A 20,109-nucleotide genomic window follows, 5' to 3' on the forward strand; every position below is an offset into this window, starting at 1 on the left:
TGACCTACTAAAGCAACACAAATCATATTGTCTAAGCTACATTGCGCAATGGAATATTGCTTTTACAGGTGCTTTTATTGTGGCCTGCAGAACCGCACCTTGAGCACTTTCTTCTAATGGTGCCCTCTCCTTGCGAGGGAATTCTTAACTTCTTTCGTCTGCTGGCATGACCCTTGCCATGGGAGGCAGCACAACTCATTCCGTGAGGTGTACGGGTAGATGCTATCCGAATAAGCATCCACATCCATCCAGGTTTCCGAGTGTAATACTAGAAGCCTTTGTGTATATACTTACTTTCAAGAAGCGGCAAACTGCAACTACATGCTTGCAAGGTAGTTGCTCAAGCTGAAACTTTCTACAACTACAACTGTTGTTCGTCAAATCTACAAGGCCGTCCATATCACCGTCCAAAACATTATACTGTGCATTATTAACTTTAACCACATTCATCCTTGCAGCATCCTCCAACCTGTTCCTCAACTTCTTCTCTCCAAAATTGGGGCACAATGTTGTTGTGCAATTCAAAGCCAACTCACGACGTTCGGTGAACCATTTCACAAGGAGATTAACAATTTCCCCTAGCAAATGAACCACTGGCAGCATTCTTGCAAACCTAAGGACTGAGTTGATTGACTCCGCAATATTTGTTGTCATTACATTGTAGCGGCGTCCATCCATGTGAGCTCTAGACCACTTATGTAACCCTGCCTCTTCAAGATATTGAGCAACATGTTCCTTTCGCTTGATCTTGCGAAAATGACAATCAAATTCAGCAATGGAATAAGATTTCGCAGCCTTCTCAAAGTGCATAAGTATGTGATCACGCTTTTTCAACTTGCAAGTGCGTTTCATGTTCCCCTTCATATGATAAAAGCATATGCCATGTTGTGCAGTTGGAAAAATTTTGTTCCACACATTCTCTATGCTAACATTGCGATCAGAAATAATAACAAGATTGGGACACTCACCAATGGCTTCATGAAGTTTAGTGAAAAACCAATGCCATGATGCATCCGTCTCCAAATCCCCGATCCCAAAAGCAAGAGGATATATATTTCGATTACCATCAAATGCATTTGCAACAAACACAACACCCTTGTACTTGGATTTTAAATGAGTGGCATCCACGGCTATCACTGGGCGCATGGAAGAACGGAACCCTCTAATACATGCGCCAACCGCCATAAATAAATACACAAAGTGATTGTTCTCATCAGTTCGGATGTGTGTTTTTGTGCCGGGATTCATACGCTCCAATTCATAGCAATAAGCTGGAAGCACTACTACAAAAAGTGAAAAAGACGACCAGAAAACAACGACGGTCTAAGTGAACACCGTCGTGGTTTATAAAAAGACGACGGTTCTAAAAACACCGTCGTGTAATACAACCTTAGCCAACTAAAAAATGGAGTTTCAAATGGCTGTTCAAAAACAACGACGTACATAATTAAACAACCGACGTCTATTTGAAACAGATTTCCGCAGTGTAAAATCAATGCCAACAAAGAACGGCAGAAGTTATGAATCGACCGACGTAGAAAGTAAAGACGACGATTTCAATAAAAACTGCCGTTTTTACTCATAAAATAAAACGACGAGGTTTTCGTATAAGACGCCGTATAATTACAAACAAATCCACGGCTTTAAAATACAAAATATCGCCGTATTAAATTAATTTACAACGACGGAAAATATAAATATATCGACGTCATTCTCGTATAGTTCTACGACGTTATCTTTAAATCGTACAATAAAATTTATCGTCGTATTTATTCATTTTATACGTCGTACCTTTAATTTTAACGGTCGTCTTAATAAGAATTTTTGTTAACAATTTTTTTCTTTGATTTTCTTATCCTACGTCGGTAGATCTACTTAATGACAAGAATTGAAATAACCACGACGGTTTATATAGAACACCGCCGACATAATCAGTTTTGTCTGAGATCCCAAGGGTTACGAAATCTTACCAGATGGAACTCTGTTTCACATCATAATCTTAACAGATGACACAGATTTGCAAATATTGCGTCGTGTTAGTTTACAAATTCTAGAACATTAATTTCCCTCATTTTAAATTTCCTCGAGAAAGAAAAATCTATTTATCACGCTTTGGAATTGAAAACTAAAACTGAAAGAATACGGGAAAAAAAACTCTATTTATAATTTAAAATTAAAATCCACGTCGGTTGTAGTACACTTAACGACGTTTAACAAAATAATCTACGTCGGTAATTATAAATCTACCGCCATCTTAACTTAATATAGACGACGAGAAAAGACGACGGTAGAACAGAAAACCGCCGTTGTTTCAGTTTCTTTAACATATCTTTCTGCAGGACTTGTGTAGTTCAAAGCATTGACAATGTCTTCATCATATCTCCCAGAAACTACTGATTCAATTGCTCATGCTTTAGAGGCCATCTGAAGCCATTTCTATTCTTTATCGCATTCTTGAAACCCATCTTCTTCTTCTGAAGCTCTACGGATAAAGGAAGAGGCTATCACAATAAATCCGACGATCTTCTTAGGCAAGAAAATCAAGCAGAGGATCAGGCACATCTGATCTTCAGATTTCCCTGAGAAGCGAACTTTCCTTCGACAGCGAGTGGAGGCCAGGCTTGCATCTCTTTTGATGGAAAGCAAGGAGTATTCAGAAGCACTAAGTGTCCTATCAGGCTTGATCAAGGACATATATTTGATGCGAGTAAGCTCAATTTCTCTTTGAGAAAACATCCAAATTATTGTCTTTGAGACATGAGAGACTGAGAGAGGAAGAACTTGGAACCTTAAATGTAAACCGAAAATGAATGAAAGCGACAAATTTATAGAATAAATTTTTAAAACCAACGGCGGTCCTTACAAAAAAACCGCCGTTTAAATTGTAAAATCAACGTCGGTATGATCGACGTATATTACAGAAATCCACGTCGGTAAATTAATAAAAACGACGTGTTAAATAATATACCACGACGCGAGTTATTACTTATGTACTTTAATTTTTGAGTTTACTACGACGGTACCTACAAACTACTGTCGTATTTATTTACCACGTCCGAAGTTAAATGTACCGTCGTATTTTGTAATTTATACGTCGTAGTTATATGTAACCGCCGTATTATTTTTTTGAAATGGTTTTATATGTAAGCAACTTTTCGTCTACTTGACTTACACATTTGTTGTTTTTATATTCTTATTTTATTTAAATCTGTCATCCAAAAAAGAAACTTTACATATTGCATACTATTAATTTCCTTCGTTTTAAATTTCCTCCGGAAAAAAAACTCTATTTATAACGCACTGTAATTGAAAAATAAACTGAAAGGTCACGGGAAAAAAAATTCTATTCATAATTTAAAAATTAAAATCCACGTCGGTTATATTAAACCTAACGACGTTAAATGAAATGATTCCACGTCGAACGAAAAATATTGCGTCGTGTTAGTTAAAAACGACGTAGTTAAATGTAACCGCCGTATTATTTTTTTGAAATGGTTTTATATGTAAGCAACTTTTCGACTTACACATGCACTGTTTCCAAACCCGATTAAAAATTTCAATCTCCCAGAGAAACCTTTTCGTCTTTTTTCCTTGTCAGAGCATTGTCAGAGTTTCTCATCGTCTTCCTCTCGTCTTCTTCGTCGTCTCTGAACTTAAACATCGATCATCTTCCTCTTGCTTTCATTGCACGCAAAAGGTAAGCTTTCATTTTCACTATTTTGGTTACTGTTTTGCATGCTCATACGTTTTTTGTTTGAAAAATCTTTTTACCTTTTTTCTGGCCAAAATCATTTTACTTCTTTCCAAGTTTGATAAAATATACAGACAAAGAGAGAAAGTTTCCAACTTTGAAGACAACTACATCAACTAAATAAGACGACGGTAGACCACGACGGTTCGTCAGTTGTTTAGCGTCGTCTGAAAATTGACAAAGTTGTTTTTAAAATAATAGTATTTTTTTATATGCTTGTTTAATTGCAGGTTTGATTTCGCTGAACAATGGTTTTTGTTTTTCCCTTATTTGATAAAATATAAAGAAAAAGAAACTAGGGTTGGTATCTAATATAGACGACAAAATATCTTATTGTTTTACGTCGTGTGAATGTTAATACCACGACGGTGTATTACTATTGACGTCGTATGAACATAAATACCACGACGTTATATAAATAATAGTTTACCACGACGGTGTATTACTATTGACGTCGTGTGAACATATATACCACGACGTTATATAAATAATGGTTTTAAACATTTATTACGTCTGAGATTATTTCATTGCGTCGTCTAAAATCATATCATACGTCGTATTTTTTTAATACCGTCGTTTGTGTTCTTAATGTTTTCCTGAAATATTTTCACTTGCAGTTTTGTCTGTTAAAATGGTTTCTCAACAACAAACTAAGGATTCTGGCTCCAAGAAGCTTGGAATGGTAGCTCCTCAAGACAAGTCTTCGAAGGAGATGAAGTCTTCGAAGAAGATGAAGTTTGCTTCATCATCTGCTGAGACAGAACAAACCAGCCAGACAACAATCTCAGATGATTCAAAGACTGGTAGAGGTATGAGCACAATGCCTCGTGTTGTGAAGAGAAAGCTTCAGAAACTGAGGCCAATTGTTGAGTACAATAAAAGGGGGAAAGGTGTTGGCCAAGCACATATTGAGATGCAGTCGTATATTGGTGTGTTGGCACGCTCCAGGATCCCACTTGTGGACAAGAAATGGTCCCAAATCCCCAAGGATATAAAGGAGCAGATTTGGGAAGCAGTTGACATGGCTTTTGTCGTAGGCCAAGGGGGCAAGACCTCTGTTTTAGCTTCTGCTTCCAAGAAATGGAAGGATTTCAAGTCTACACTAACGAGGCATTATATCCTTCCATACACCAATGACAGGGAGAAATTAAGCCAACCCCCTGAAACATATAAATTCATAGAGAAAGCACAATGGGATGCCTTTGTAGCTTCAAGGCTATCCAAAGATTTTGAGTCTGTGCATTCTCAACATGCACAGATTAGGGAGAAACTCGAGTACAATCATCGATTGTCTCGAAAAGGATATGCTCGATTGGAGGATCAATTGGAGGAAACCATGCCTGGGGTAGAAATTGATCGATCTACCTTATGGAAGAGAGCTAGACAGGACAAACATGGTAACATCCCTGATCCAAAGGTGGCAGAGAAAGCAAAATTAATAGTAAGCCTACTATCACTCTGTTTTAAATTTTTATTAAACTGTGAATTATTCTTATTACGTCGTATGTTATATTTTTCGTCGTGTGAATGATATTACCATGTCGAAAAGTTTTTAAAAACGTCGTTAAAGGTCTAAATAGGAATCACTACTATGTTTTCTGTAATTATAGCATAAGACGTCGGTGGTTCATTTTCGCGTCGTGTGAATGATATTACCATGTCGAAAATTTTTTAAAAACGTCGTTAACGGTCTAAATAGGAATCACTACTCTGTTATCTTTAATTATAGCATAAGACGTCGGTTGTTTATTCATTTCGTCGTTTTAAATAAATAACCACGTCGGTATAACTACCGTCGTGATAAGTTATAATAACGTCGGTTTATACGTTATTGCGTCGTGTGAAATTATATAATACGTCGTTTGTACATAAATAACCGTCGTGTGTTTTTTTGTTTATCTTTTTTTAGGATGAATTGCAGAAACAAGTCTCGGAAGGCAAAGTCAGAGTAGATGGCAGCAATGATGTGCTGACCATGGCTTTGGGCCCCGAGCATCCAGGCAGACTAAGGGGAGTTGGTGCTGGTGTTTCCCCAAGGCAATATTTCAATTTGCCCAAACCACAGAGGGTGAGCTTTGACGACCGTTTGAAGGACAGTTTAAGAGTTCTCCTTCAAGAAGAGACTAAAAAGATGGAGGCTAAGGCAAGGGAAAAGGCCTTAAGGATGGAGGCTAGGACAAAACAATTGGTAGAGGCTGAGAGGGAGCATTTCCTGAGTCAGCTTTCCCAATTAATTCCCAATTTTGATCCAAGCATGCTTAAACCAAGAATTAGCCAAAGCCCCAAAAATCCAATGTCTGACAAAGCTAGCTGCTCTGGAGGTGATGTGAGATCCCTACATTTGGAGGATGATACTGCCAAAATGGGGAAACATCAGCCAGATGAAGAGAAGGAAGAAGAAAAAAGAGATGAAGAGAAGGAAGAAGAAAAGGAGAAAGAAGATGAAGAAAAGCATGACGACAAGGTATGTTCACATAACTTTGCCTTTTTTATTTGTTTTTCAAAATTTCAGACGTCGATATTTTTATTTAATCCGTCGTTTGTTTAAAACTTAGACGGCGGAATTTTTTTAAGACGTAATAAAATATTTAAACGACGGTTTTTGCACCGTCGTTTAAATGGTTTCAGACGACGCTTTATTCATAAAACCGTCGTCTTTATTGAATTACCACGACAGTTTTTTCACCGTCGTTTAAATACTTTTAAGACGACGTTTTATTACTTAAACCGTCGTCTTTATTGAATTACCACGTCATTTTTTTTATTTCTTTAAACAGGTTATTGAAGTTGGTGCTTATTCAAATATGGAGGCGCCATCTTCTTTAAAAACCCTTTGTCGTTTTGTGGAAACGACACTCCTGCCTGAGGATAAGACACTCCAATTTACAATTGATAAGGAGGTGTTTGGTGGTGAGCGCGATACCTTCCTCCTGCCTGAAGATATTACACAATTTGCAGGCATGGAAGAAATTTGAGCTACTGTATTGGCTGTATATATGAGGTTTGTACTTCTAAAATAATACCTCGTTGGTTTATATATTGCGTCGTCTTAACTAACTAACCACGTCGTCTTAACTAACTACCGTCGTGATAAATATATTATAACGTCCTCATCTATTTCAGTACGTCGTGTGAAATATTATAATACATCGTTTTTTTATACATAACCGTCGTGTTTGTTTGTGCTGACTTGTTTATATTATTTTATGTATTTAGGTACTTACACGATGTTTTGAAACAAGCCAATATGTGCAGCATGGTTGGCTTTATTGACCCTGCTACAGTTAGTGCCAACTCTGGCACAATAACTGAAAGATCACGACTGGTAGCAGCTCGACTTCAGAAGACAGACGGTGAACAGCTTTTCATGATGCCTTACAATCCAGGGTTAGTCTCCTTAGGATTTTGTTTTTATGATTTTCAATAAATGACAGCTTATAAACTAACCACGTCGGTGTTTTATTTTATTTAGTCGTTTGAAACTACTAACCACGTCGGTATTTATTTATCGTCGTGATAAATATATAATGTCGTCGTTATCTACTTTATTTCGTCGTGTGAAATACTATAATACGTCGTTTTTGTAAATAACCGTCGTTTTTATATTAATTTTGTGCAGCCGTCATTGGATCTTGCTGATTGTAAGAGCAAAGAAGGAGACCGTCTATTTTCTGAATCCTCTGCCAGGTCATCGTGTGGTCGACGAAGAGGCGAAAAACATCGTGAACAGTGCTTTAAAAATATATAATACCCACATAGGCCGAGCAGGACGTAAAAATGTAATTTGGAAAACTCTCTCAAGCACACCAAAGCAACCCAGCAATGTCGAATGCGGGTATTATGTGATGCGCTTCATGAGGGACATCATCATGGATCCTTCCTTGGGGTTTGAGAATAAGGTAAGAAGAAATTACCTTCATACATTTCACGTCGTTTTTTGTATTATCAACGACGGTCATGTAAAATTAACGTCGTTGAATGGATATACTACGTCGGTTATGAAAAATATCGTCGTCTGTGATTGAATTTCTTTTTATTTATAAACCCTAATAGTCATTGTTTATGCAGTATGCCAAGGGAAACCAGGAAGCTTCATACCCCCAAGAAGCCATTGATGAAGTCCGGAATGAATGGGCAGAGTTTGTTTTCCAAATTATTAAACAGGGCAATTATTGAACACTTGATATTTATGTATAATGTACAAATTTTCTCTATAATATGTAATGTAAAAATTTGTTGAGGTTTTCTTAAATTAAAAAAAAAACAAACATACAAATTGCTTAACCGACGTGTAATACTTTTTCAACGACCTAATAAAGTCACAAACCATCGTATTTTGTTGTTTCGTGTTTTAAACAAATACGACGTAAAAATATAGTTAGACGACGTTCTTTGAACAATTGAGTCGTTTATGGTTTACAACATCTTCAATTTCTTAAGGGTTCAGGGTATCATCGACGACGTTTATGTAACGACAGCGGTTAAGTCGTTGATATATATATTTTACGTCGTATAGTTAAATAGCCGCCATGGTTTCTCATTTTAACGACGTCATTTTAACGACTTAGTAGTCTATTACAATTTACAACGTCTACAATTTATTAACACCGACGTGGTTTGTTGTTGTGGTAAGAATATTTTATTATTTTTATATCAAAATATTCAAAATAAATTTAAAATAAATCAGAAAATTGAAAAGTCAACTCCTATGAAGTCATTGATATATTTTCTTCCACATAAACCTTGAAAAAATTCATTTTGAATAACAAAAATTTAAAATGACCATCCAAAACAAAATTGTTTTGATGAGTCATAAAATCACTTCTAGTTTTATGGTTTAGGGTTTAGAGTCTAGGGTTTAGAGATTAGGGTTGTTATTTATTGGGGTTTATTTTTAAAGTATAATTTTTGGGTAGTCTAGGGTATATGTTAGGCTTTAAAACCATAAAACCTTTTATAAACTTAATTTTTTAAATTGTATAATTTAGTTTTATGGGTTTAGGGTATTAATTTTTAACGACGGTGGTTGCGTCGTGGAATACATATTTTACGTCGTACAGAAAAACATACGACATGGTTTACGCTTTAAACGACGTCATTTTAATATGTAAGTCAGTTTATATAATTTACAACGTCTTTAATTTCTTAACACCGACGTGGTTTTTCAGTCGTCGTTATATAAAAAATTCAAAATAAATTTAAAATTAATCCGAAAAATGAAGCTTCAAAATGAACGGCCTTACGTTCTTAATCCGAAAAATGAAGTTTCCGTCGTGGAATATTAAATTTACGTCGGTACGTGTAGAACTTTCGCCTTGGTTTTTCTTTCGACGTTTTAAAACGCGCGAACTCTAAAAATTTTCGCGCGACCTAAATTTTTTTAGATTCGGCTCTTATTCTTATACTTCGAACCCTGAAACCTTAAATTTTTGAGATTTCGCGCGACATAACATTTCGCTCTCTCACTTCTGCTCTAATTAAAAGTTGCACTCTCCAGGCTCCGTCGAATCTGTGAGCTCGTCCAACCTGTAAGTATAAACCCTATCTTCCCCTTGTAAATTCATTGAATAATATTAGGTTGTTTTGTTAAAGGGTTTTATGTGTATGCTTTGCGATCTGTTAATAATGTGCTTATAGGTATAGGTTCATGGATTTTCTATTTAATGGGTTCATGGATTACATTATCTGTTATGTTGAATTGGGAATGGATTTAATTTTGTCGTATCTTTTAATCACCCTATGTTATGTTGAATTGGGAATGGATTTATTGTTTTCATGCTTGGTTTCATGTATATGTTGGTTTCTTGCTCGGTTTCATATATATGTTGTGTTCTTAATGGGTTTTGTGTTCTTGAAAATAAACTGAGACACGACGAATTTTAAGGCTTACGACGACGATTACACGACGGTTTTTTTAAACTACCGTCGTTGTATTACTTATACACGACGGTTTTTTCATAAACCGTCGTTTGTATTACTTATAATAGACGACGTCTGTTGAAAATCCGTCGTCTACATATGCCAAATACGTCTGTTTTTGTTTAAAACCCGTCGTCTCTGTTGTGTATTACTTGCGATTAGATCATTGTATAATCTGCTATAGTGATGGTCATTGCCTGTATTTTCACTTTATTATAGATAATAGGTTATAGTGTCGGAGATGGATAAGTCATGGATGCACTCGGATAGAAGATCGAAGGCATATGAATTTGGGGTGGAAGCATTTTTGAACTTTGCTGTAGAAAATCTTCTAACTACAACACATATCCGTTGTCCATGTGTTAAATGTGTTAATTTGAAGTTGTTTGGGGTTGGAATTATAAGGGATCACTTATACTTTAATGGAATTGACCAAAGCTATAAGAATTGGACATTTCACGGAGAACCTTGGGAAGCAACTACTAATGCTAGTAGAAATGTTGAAGAAGATGATGGCCATAGTAGGTACAGTTTTGTGTCTGAAGAAATTGATATGGATGATAATGATTTTGGTGATTTTGGTTCGGATCCGTATGAGTTTGCCAATGTGATTGGGGATGGAGATCAACCAGTGTACCCTGGTTGTAGAAAGTACACGAAGTTATCGGCATTAGTGAAGTTGTATAATTTGAAGGCAAAACATGGGATGAGTGATGTCTGTTTTATAGAATTATTGATACTTCAAGGCAATTTGCTTCCAGAAGGAAATACAATACCAACCTCCATGTATGAGGCTAAAAAGACTTTGTGTGCATTGGGGCTGAGTTATGAGAAAATGCACGCATGCCCCAATGATTGCATCTTGTATAGGAAGGAGTATGAGGATTCAACTAATTGTCCTACTTGTGGTATCTCAAGGTGGAAGGAAGGCAAAGATTCAATCTTGAAAGAGGGTGTGCCAGCGAAGGTGGTGTGGTATTTTCCCCCAATTCCAAGGTTTAAAAGGATGTTTCAATCACATGAGACAGCTAAGAGTTTGACTTGGTGGCATGCTGCTAGAAAATCAATTGACGGTCAGATGTCTCATCCGGCGGATTCCCCGTCTTGGAAACTTCTTGATGATAAATGGCCTGAGTTTGGTAATGAGCCGAGAAACTTGAGATTGGCTCTTTCATCTGATGGATTCAATCCCCACAGTTCTCTAAGTAGCAGATATAGTTGTTGGCCGGTTATCTTAGTTACATATAATCTCCCTCCATGGCTGTGCATGAAACGAAAGTTCATGATGTTAACCTTATTGATTTCCGGTCCTAAACAACCCGGAAATGATATAGACGTCTACTTGGAGCCTTTGATTGATGATTTAAAATCCTTGTGGGTTGGGATTAGAGGAGTGTATGATGCACATAATGGAGAATACTTTACACTCAGAGCTGCATTAATGTGGACAATTAATGATTTCCCCGCCTATGGAAACTTATCTGGTTGTGTTGTTAAAGGATATAAAGCTTGTCCAATATGCGGCGATGATACACCTAGTCACAGGTTGAAAAATGGCCACAAAATTTGTTACATTGGGCATAGAAAATGGTTACCAATCAATCATCCATATAGGAGGCAACGTGCAGCTTTTAATGGGAAACCTGAATATGGCATACCTCCCGAGCCATTAACCGGAGAAGAAGTGCTGCATATGGTTGAAAATGGTGACAGAGTTTGTTGGAAGAAGAAATCAATATTCTTTGATCTCGAGTATTGGAAATACCTTCCTGTAAGGCATGCCCTAGATGTTATGCACATTGAGAAGAATGTTTGCGATAGTATCATTGGTACATTGCTGGAGATCCCTGGAAAAAATAAAGATGGGATTGCTGCTCGATTAGATTTATTGAACATGGGGGTCAAAACTGATTTGCAACCCGAGTATGGAGAAAGACGTACTCGTTTGCCTCCTGGGCCTTGGAATTTGTCAAGAGCAGAGAAGAGAGAGGTTTGCAATTCTTTCTATGGTATGAAGGTCCCTGAAGGTTATTCTTCAAATATTAAAAATCTTGTATCTTTACAAGATTCAAGACTTCTTGGCCTTAAATCACATGATTGTCATACCTTAATGCAACAATTGCTCCCTGTGGCAATTCGTTCTGTTTTGGAGAAGCCTGCAAGGTATGCAATAACTCGTTTGTGCTTCTTCTTCAATGCTATATGTGCAAAGACTGTTGATGTTTCCAAGCTAGATAAGTTGGAAGAAGATGTAGTAGTTACTCTGTGTTTGCTTGAGAAGTACTTTCCCCCTTCATTCTTTGATATCATGGTTCATCTAGTAGTACATCTTGTCAGAGAAGTTCGTCTATGTGGGCCAGTATATTTTAGGTGGATGTATCCGTTTGAAAGATATATGAAAGTGCTGAAGGGGTATGTTCAGAATCGTACTCGTCCCGAAGGTTGCATTGCTGAGCGGTATATAGCTGAAGAAGCGGTAGAGTGTTGTACTCAGCATTTATCTGATGTTAGTACAGTTGGAGTGCCTTCAAGCCAAAAGATGGGACTTTCAAAGCCATTATCAGGTTGCACAGTGAGCGTAGTTGATCAGGACCTGTTGAATCAAGCACATCTATATGTCTTGGAGAATACGGAGGAAGTCCTACCTTATATCGAGTACGTATGAGCTTTATTCTTTAAGTTTCCATTTTAAATTATTTCTTATGTTTATCTTCTATATTTAGGACCGTAATGCTTGAATTTTTCGTGTCATGTAGGCAACATATGATTCACATCAAGAGTGCTTATCCAAAATTTAGAAAGAGAACAAAGTGGCTGCAGGATAAGCACAATAGCACTTTCATTCAATGGCTACGCTTCAAGGTATATATTGTTGAATAACATATTTCTCTTTTAATTTTCTTCTTATTTATATGTTAGATTGAATTAAGATATGATTAATTTGCAGGTTCAAAGTGAACTTGAGGAAGACAATCATGGCGTATCAGAAAATTTAAGGTGGCTAGCAGCTGGTCCAAACATGTCAGTGCCATTATATAGGAGCTATCTTATTAAAGGTATTAAATTCAATATCAAGGCACAAGATGATGTGCGGACAACTCAAAATAGTGGAGTTTATTTACTTGCACATACCATGCAAGTTGCTAGTGCCAAGGATAAAAACCCAATTCTCTCAAATATGGGTTTCTATGGTGTCATTCAAGAAATTTGGGACCTTGACTACCAAAAGTTTACAATCCCAGTCTTTAGGTGTGATTGGATAGATAGTTCTGGTCTTGTAGTCGACGAACTTGGATTTACCCTTGTAGATTTGAGTAAAACTGGACATAGGAATGACCAATTTGTTTTGGCTTCTCAAGTCAAACAAATATTTTTTGTTGACGGCCCGATGCATCGTGGTTGGTCGGTAGTGTTATCAATGCCTAATAGAGAATATAATGATGTTATTGGTGATGAAGTCTTAGGTGATGTGATAATTGAGTGTGAGCCATTTACTAGAGGGATGCCAAATGTTGACACATTTGATGAACTGGTGGGTGAGTTAGGCGGTCAAAATATTCGAGATGGGTGTGAAGATATATGGATTGAATGATGCTTATGTAATTGGCAGTGTATGACATTAATTTTGTAATATATTGTAATGTGATTTCTTCACTTTCTACGTTCAAATAAAACACGACGTTATTGTGAACCAGTTATTCAGCATATTTACCGACGTCTTAAAGCAACGTAACAATGAAGAACCACGACGCAATTGTGAAGCAATTATTCAGGATATCACGTCGGGGAAGGATTAAGAACCGCCATGTAATTCAAAATAACACGACTCCAATCCCATAATACCGACGTCTAAAAAACGAGATATATAATCTGAACGTTAAAAAATACGACGTCATCATACATTTTCCACGTCGCAAGTTCTTTTATAAACGAAGAGGAACGAAATGAATTCCGACGGAAATTCATTATAACCGCCGTCTAATAACAATTAAACGACGTTATTTGTAATACGGCTCTCATCATAATCAACGCCGTCTATATGTTCTGTAATACGGCTCTCATTTATTTGGAACCGACGTTGTTTAGAAGTTCAACGTCGTCTATATTATTAAGTGCGTCGTGAGTAATGATGATAGATATAAATACAACGTCGACTATATAAATGCCACCGACGTTGTTTCGCATTTCAACGTCAACTGTATAAATACATACGTCGTAAATAATGACACTGACAACTATTTCCACGTCATCTTTTTTAGAAAAATCGAAGTGGAAAATTTATTTCACGACGGTTGTTTGTAAATAAGAGACGTAGTATATTTCAATAACGTCGTCTTCTCATGTATTTAAAGACGTCATATTTTTTCTTGTCGTGTAAATTATATTTAACGGCGTAAAATTTTAGTTGTCGTCTTTGTATGTATATCTTGCGGCCTTTTTCTTTTAACATGTGTCATATTTTTCCTTTTTAACGACGGTGATTTGTTTGAGTTGGTCGTCTATTCTCATCCTCGACTATTTTCTAGAACTTTAGCAGACTAAACACGTCTGTTTTTATTGTTTTCCGACGTTGTTTTATTTAACAACGTCTAATATTTATCGTCGTTGTTTGTTTCTGAAAATATGACGTATAAATTTTGTAATACGACTCTCATATATTTGTAACCGACGTTGTTTCGTTTTTCAACGTCTACTCAATAAATACATACGTCATAAATAATGACACTGACAACTATTTCCACGTCATCTTTTATCGAAAAATCGAAGTGGAAAATTAATTTTACGACGGCTGTTTTTATATATGCGACGTAGTAGGTATCAATAACGTCGTCTTCTAATGTATTTAAAGACGTCAAATTTTTTATTGTCGTGAAAATGATATTTAACGGCGTCGTTTTTTTATTTCCGTCGTTGTATGTCTATCTTGCGGCCTTGTTCTCTTAATATGTGTCATATTTTTCCTTTTTAACGACGGTTTTTTTAGAGAGTTGGTCGTCTATTCTCATCCTCGACTGCTTTTTTAGATCTTTTTGCAGTACAAAGACGTCGTTTTGTATTTGTTGATGACGTTATATATTTTAACAACGACGGTGATTTAGCGTCGTGGTATATGAGGGAAAAGATGACGGTGGATTCCACGACCATTGAAAAATCGAATACACGACGGTGATTTACCGTCGTCTTTTTGCTTTTTTGTAGTAGTGAAGGATATAATATGCCTCCTCCGCTGATCCTCTAATGGACAATAGAGCTAACTCCCTTGCTTTCCAAGCTTTCGAATAATGGATGGTGCAACCAAAGTTGTGTTTCACATCTCTCATAATGTCACTTGGTGTGTATATTGTCCGACAATCCTTCAACTTCCTTTTAAGTGAAGTGGCTACAAGTGCTGCGGTTGCTTGACGATGCTTGTCACTTACGAACCTCAAATCACATTCATGGACAGTTGCACACCTCACAATCATGAAGCTGTATTCTCCAATTCTCGATGCTCGGACCCGCCATGGGCATGGACGTTGACAACAAACCACAAGCAACCTCTTAGTGCAAGAGAATTGCACCTTAAATTCAAAGTGGCCTCTTAATGCCGTCAACCGTAACTCTGTCAACAATGCTTTCTTACTAGAGAAAATTTGCCCAACTGTAATTTTCGGATTCCAATCGCTTCGTGAAAACCCGCTGTCCAAATATGGTTCTTCATCATTTACACCGACTGCATTATACCGATTTTGTTCACCCATTTGACTCCAATAATGTTGACGAGTGGGTTCAGATTCTCCTCCTAAACGCATTTTTGGCAACTGGGCAGCTGTGTTCAAGCACCCCAAATTAGGAGGGGCAGAGTACACTGACACTTCATTTCTTTCAGTACCATTATCACCACCATGCATCTCCTCCACCTCGCTAAAATCAATCATATCCATAAAATCTGTCCCTACTTCACCTCCCAAATCAGTGACATTTGTATTATTCCAAGTTACTTCATTGCTTTCAACAATGGCAACTGAAGAATGACCCATCCGACTACTATCTGTCGTGATATGCATACTATGAACTACATCATTTGTCAGTCCTTTATCTTCTATACTCACGAGTAAGGGAGCTAGTTTTGAAGGTGTTCCCTCGGAATTGTACTTCATAAAAAAATTGACATCATCATCGTCCTCAATCTTTATGTGCTTCCACTCATTCGAGGCCACCAAAACTGAGAATTTTAAGCAAACCTTGTCTTCCCTGCTGTTTGTATTACCAATCTGATGCACACGGTCCAACAGTTCAGCAAATTTGATGGTACGTGGAACTATTAAGCCTTTTGAGTCACCCCCTTCGTATTTGCACATCTTCTTCGAGGTGACCCATTTTCCATTGTAGCACACGAGAATAACAATTGTCTCCATTTCTGACCATGACAAAACAACATTTCATTCACACAATATAACCACAATAACCATACAATACAATAGCAATATAACCACAATATAACCACAATATATAGGCAATATAACCACAATATAACAGCAATATATAGGCAATATTATGGCAATATAACAGCAATACGACTGTAAAATAAGAGGAACACAACAGAATCACACTATACAGATCTACTACATCAAATAGAAAATCCCAAGTTTCAAGATTCACATATCCAGACCAATCTAAATGCAATTGGTACAAACCCAGATGAATGAGCATGAATATTCAACAAAACCTAACCCAAATAAATTAAAGCCAAAACGAATTTAACACAAACCCAAACAATCAAACTATAACCCATTTCACATAATACTGATATTAAGAAAATAACCATCAACACTACCTTTTCGAGGTCGGCAATCCACTAGAGCTTCAAGCTTGCAAGCAGCTATTCAGAAGACATAGCTAAAGGGAGGGGTTCGCGATTCCAAACAGAGAGCAAGAGATCGAATAGGGGAGAAAGGGACATAACGAAGCTAGAGAGAGATACCTGCGCTATGAGAAACAGAGCAAAGAGAGAGACAGAGAGTTGTGCTAGAGAGAGAGAGCGAGAGAGCCAAGAGAGAGAGCCAAGAGCGAGAGAGCCAAGAGCGAGAGAGCCAAGATAGAGAGAGCCAAGAGAGACACAGAGAGCTGTGATAGACAGATACCAAAGAGAAAGAGAGCTGTGCCAGAGAGAGAAAGAGAGAGAGAGAGAGAGCTGTGTGAGCTTCTTCTCTCCAAAATTTCTGAACTTGTGAAAAATCAGCAATAAGTGGACAATAATTTTATATTTATAGGTGGTAGTTGTACAAAAATTGGGAAGGGATGGTATTTTTAATTAAAATTATGAAATGGGTGTCATTTAGGGCTATTTCCCATAATTTTACTATAAATATAAGTGATAATACATATAATATGATATAAGTATTTAAGTTTGAGCAAAATTTTGCACACGGGGGATATTTGTGGGTTGAATCTTCTATTTTCGATCTTTCTTCTCTCTCTTTCTCGATCCTTACAAAACAAATAGGAGTAAGTAAACTACACCCGGAGGGTGTTGGCCAAAGACCCTCCGATGCCTAAGTTAGTTTAATTGGATCTTGATAATGATATAACAATAGCTAAAGTGGTAGAGTTTTTCGTCACGAGGAGAGTCGGGTGACCTTAGTCATGTGTAGTGGCTCGTGGCCGTGTGAGACTCAAAAAATTCCCAGGACTCCTTGCGACATTTCCTACATCTTGTGAGACTTAAAATATAATTTTAACTAAGACAAAAATTCAAAAAATTTCTCAAATTCAAATTTGGTTCCATACTAACAATAACACTAAGTTAAGATCACTAGTCTTCATCACTATAACTCTTCCTCCAATTATTACTTCGAATTTTCCAAATCCAAATTTCAATTTTCACGCATCAGAGTTGAAGATCATGTCGCAAGGAATTCGTACAAATTTGGGGTGTATTTTTCTGATTTTTTTTAATGGTTTTTCAAGAATTTTTTAAGATAAACTCATAAAAATGAAACATTAATGACACGTGGAGTTATGAGATACTAACACCTGTTTGAAACTCTAACAATGCACCCATCAGGCACTGCCATGTGTACTGACTTCCAAAAATCATAATGAATCTCAAATAATTTCTCAAAGTCAAGTTTGCTTCTATACTAACAATAACACTTTGTTGGAGATCATTACTCTTCCGTATTACAACTCTTCCTCCAATATTACTTTAAATTTTCTAAATTCAAGTTTGGATTTTTCTCGCATGGTAGTTGAAGATAATGTTGCAAGAAGTTTGTACAAATTTTAGTGTAACTTTCTGACTTTTTTTTGTTAATTTTTTAAGGTAAAGACATAAAAATGAACATCTCATGACACATGGCACTACGCGAGAATGTCACTCGTTAGAAGCATTGACGACGCATCATTCAAGTGTTGCCACTTGTCATTCTCTTTCATTTATTACTATTTTTGAATGCTTTAACTTCCAAAAATCATAATAATTCATTAAATAGCATAAAAATACACACCAAAAAATTTCTACAAACTCAATATGACATTTTCTACGTCTTTTGAGTTCATCTTAAAAAATTCATAAAAATACTAATAAAGACTTCATAGTCAAAAAAATAAAAATAATATTATGAAGCTTTATTGAATAGTAAATGAAGTGATGTTGAAGCTCTAGTGAATCCTTTTAAAGCTTTAGTTAAGGTGGTGGCAAGAAAGAACAGAACACAGTTAAGGTGCTTTAGTGTCAGAGTGTCACTTACGCAAGGCAATAATTACCTCCCTCTAAATTATATTGAAGTTATACAACAATCCTATTAAACCTTGAATAAGAACTTCAGTGGCAATTAATTACCTCCTCTTGCAAACTTGGGAAGTGGTTATAGATAAACCGATACCGCAATACTTCAATGATAAAAGTAAAATCAAATTAAGGCAGGAAAAGTATGAAGAAGCCAATTCTGGTAAAACCCTGAAGCCAAAAATAAGAAAGTAGACCAAATTGAGGATTTTCTATGAACTCATCAGTAAATAGAGAATAGGGGTTTATTAAGATGTATAAATAACAGAGGAAAACAGAGACAAATGTCAAGCTTACATTGGAGGATCAAGTAGCATTTTTTTATATAAGGGAAAAAAGAACTACAACCGGAAACCACGTGGTCATTCAGGCCCTACCAAGTCAAAATAAAAAGGAACAGAACAGCTTAAATGAAGACCCCTATCCCACAGTCGGGACAAAGTAAGACTATGGCCTAAGCTAGCAACAACATCAGCAGTAAAGTTAGCCTCCTGAAAAATGTGCTGAAAAGAAATCTCCTCGCAATAAGAACTAAGCACTTGAATGTCTTGCACAAGGAGACTTATGCTCCATGGAACCGAAACCAGATTGTTAACACAATCAATGATGAGTTTTGAGTCACCTTCCACCAGGATCCTTCGCTAACCCTTATGAATAGCATGAGCCAGGCCATCCCGAAGAGCCAAACACTCTGCAACTGTAATTGAAACTTGATCGGAGTTTTTAGCGCCAGCTAAATGAACATTACCATTCCAGTCACGAATCACAAAACCAGCAGCAGCCAAGTTACCACACACCGAACCATCAAAGTTCACTTTAACCCAGTCCAAAGGCGATGGTTTCCACTTGATGTTAATCCTTCCAGTAGACTTTTGAGGAGGGCAAGAGTTAATTTTCTAGTAATCCAGCCCAATGCTACCATCCACATTTTGGACTCTAACTGGGTGGGGATCGATGTCTTTAAAAATACAATTGTTCCTGGCTTCCTAGATCTACCAGCAGAGAATAAGAGCTTTGGAAAAAACATTTGGGCCATCGGAAGCCTTTGTATGAGGTAGTGAAGTCAGCCACTCAATGCCATCAAAATTCTACTGAACATAGTTGGGGAAAAAATACGTGCATCTCCAGATATTCACTGCAAACTGACACTCAAAGAATAAGTGGTTAATAGTCTTCATATGATTCTTACACAGAGGCATTCTGAATTGATATTTGGTAAACATTTGTAAAGATGGCTTCTAACTACGAAAGAAGCTTGACTTTGGGGTTGGGGGGGGGGGGGGGGGGGGGGGGGGGGGAAAAAATTAAAACCCCACATTTTCTTCAAAAATGAAGCTTTTGGGTGACTTTGCTCATCCTATAATTGTAAATTGTAAGCAGATTTTATAGAGAATTTCCCATTAGGAGTAGGCCCCCAGATTAGCTTATCCTGAAAAGGAGATAAGGGCAAAGGAATGGTGAGAATGTTTTCTATAACATCATCATCAATCACGTGAGAGAGCTTATCATAATGCCAAACCTGATTTTGAATAAAGTCAAACACTTTAAATTATGATTATTTCTAAGGAAGACATGAATTAGATCTAACAAAGGAAAAGGAAATACCCAATTAGCAGTCTAGAAAGGAATGGATTGACTATTACCAACAATCCACCTTATACCTCTGTGA

At 36.8% G+C, this 20,109-nt stretch overlaps 3 protein-coding genes across 3 annotated transcripts in view; 1 reads left to right on the plus strand and 2 right to left on the minus strand.

Moving 5' to 3' along the window:
• Positions 1-103, plus strand: part of LOC109948039 (DNA repair protein XRCC3 homolog) — a 2,576-nt gene extending 2,473 nt beyond the window's left edge. Inside the window, exon 3 of the mRNA XM_020559936.1 lies at positions 69-103. Within this exon, the coding sequence (XP_020415525.1) occupies positions 69-103 (35 nt within the window). The remainder of the gene's footprint in view (positions 1-68) is intronic.
• Positions 1-16,521, minus strand: part of LOC109947841 — a 21,848-nt gene extending 5,327 nt beyond the window's left edge. Inside the window, exons 1-2 of the mRNA XM_020559047.1 lie at positions 16,488-16,521; positions 15,793-16,070 (exon numbers count right to left, since the gene is read on the minus strand). The gene's annotated coding sequence lies outside the window, so the exon portion shown is untranslated. The remainder of the gene's footprint in view (positions 1-15,792; positions 16,071-16,487) is intronic.
• On the minus strand, positions 223-1,185 carry LOC109948040. Its single transcript, XM_020559937.1, has one exon. It carries the CDS (start codon positions 1,183-1,185, stop codon positions 223-225), a length of 963 nt encoding a protein of 320 aa, XP_020415526.1.

The sequence above is a fragment of the Prunus persica genome, chromosome G3 (genome assembly GCF_000346465.2).
Source record: "Prunus persica cultivar Lovell chromosome G3, Prunus_persica_NCBIv2, whole genome shotgun sequence".
In the NCBI taxonomy this organism is placed as follows: Eukaryota; Viridiplantae; Streptophyta; class Magnoliopsida; order Rosales; family Rosaceae; genus Prunus; species Prunus persica.

What these genes read in the sequence shown, in the direction of transcription:
- LOC109948040 (XM_020559937.1), bottom strand. Translation starts at nt 1,185, where the DNA reads ATGGCGGTTGGCGCATGTATTAGAGGGTTCCGTTCTTCCATGCGCCCA.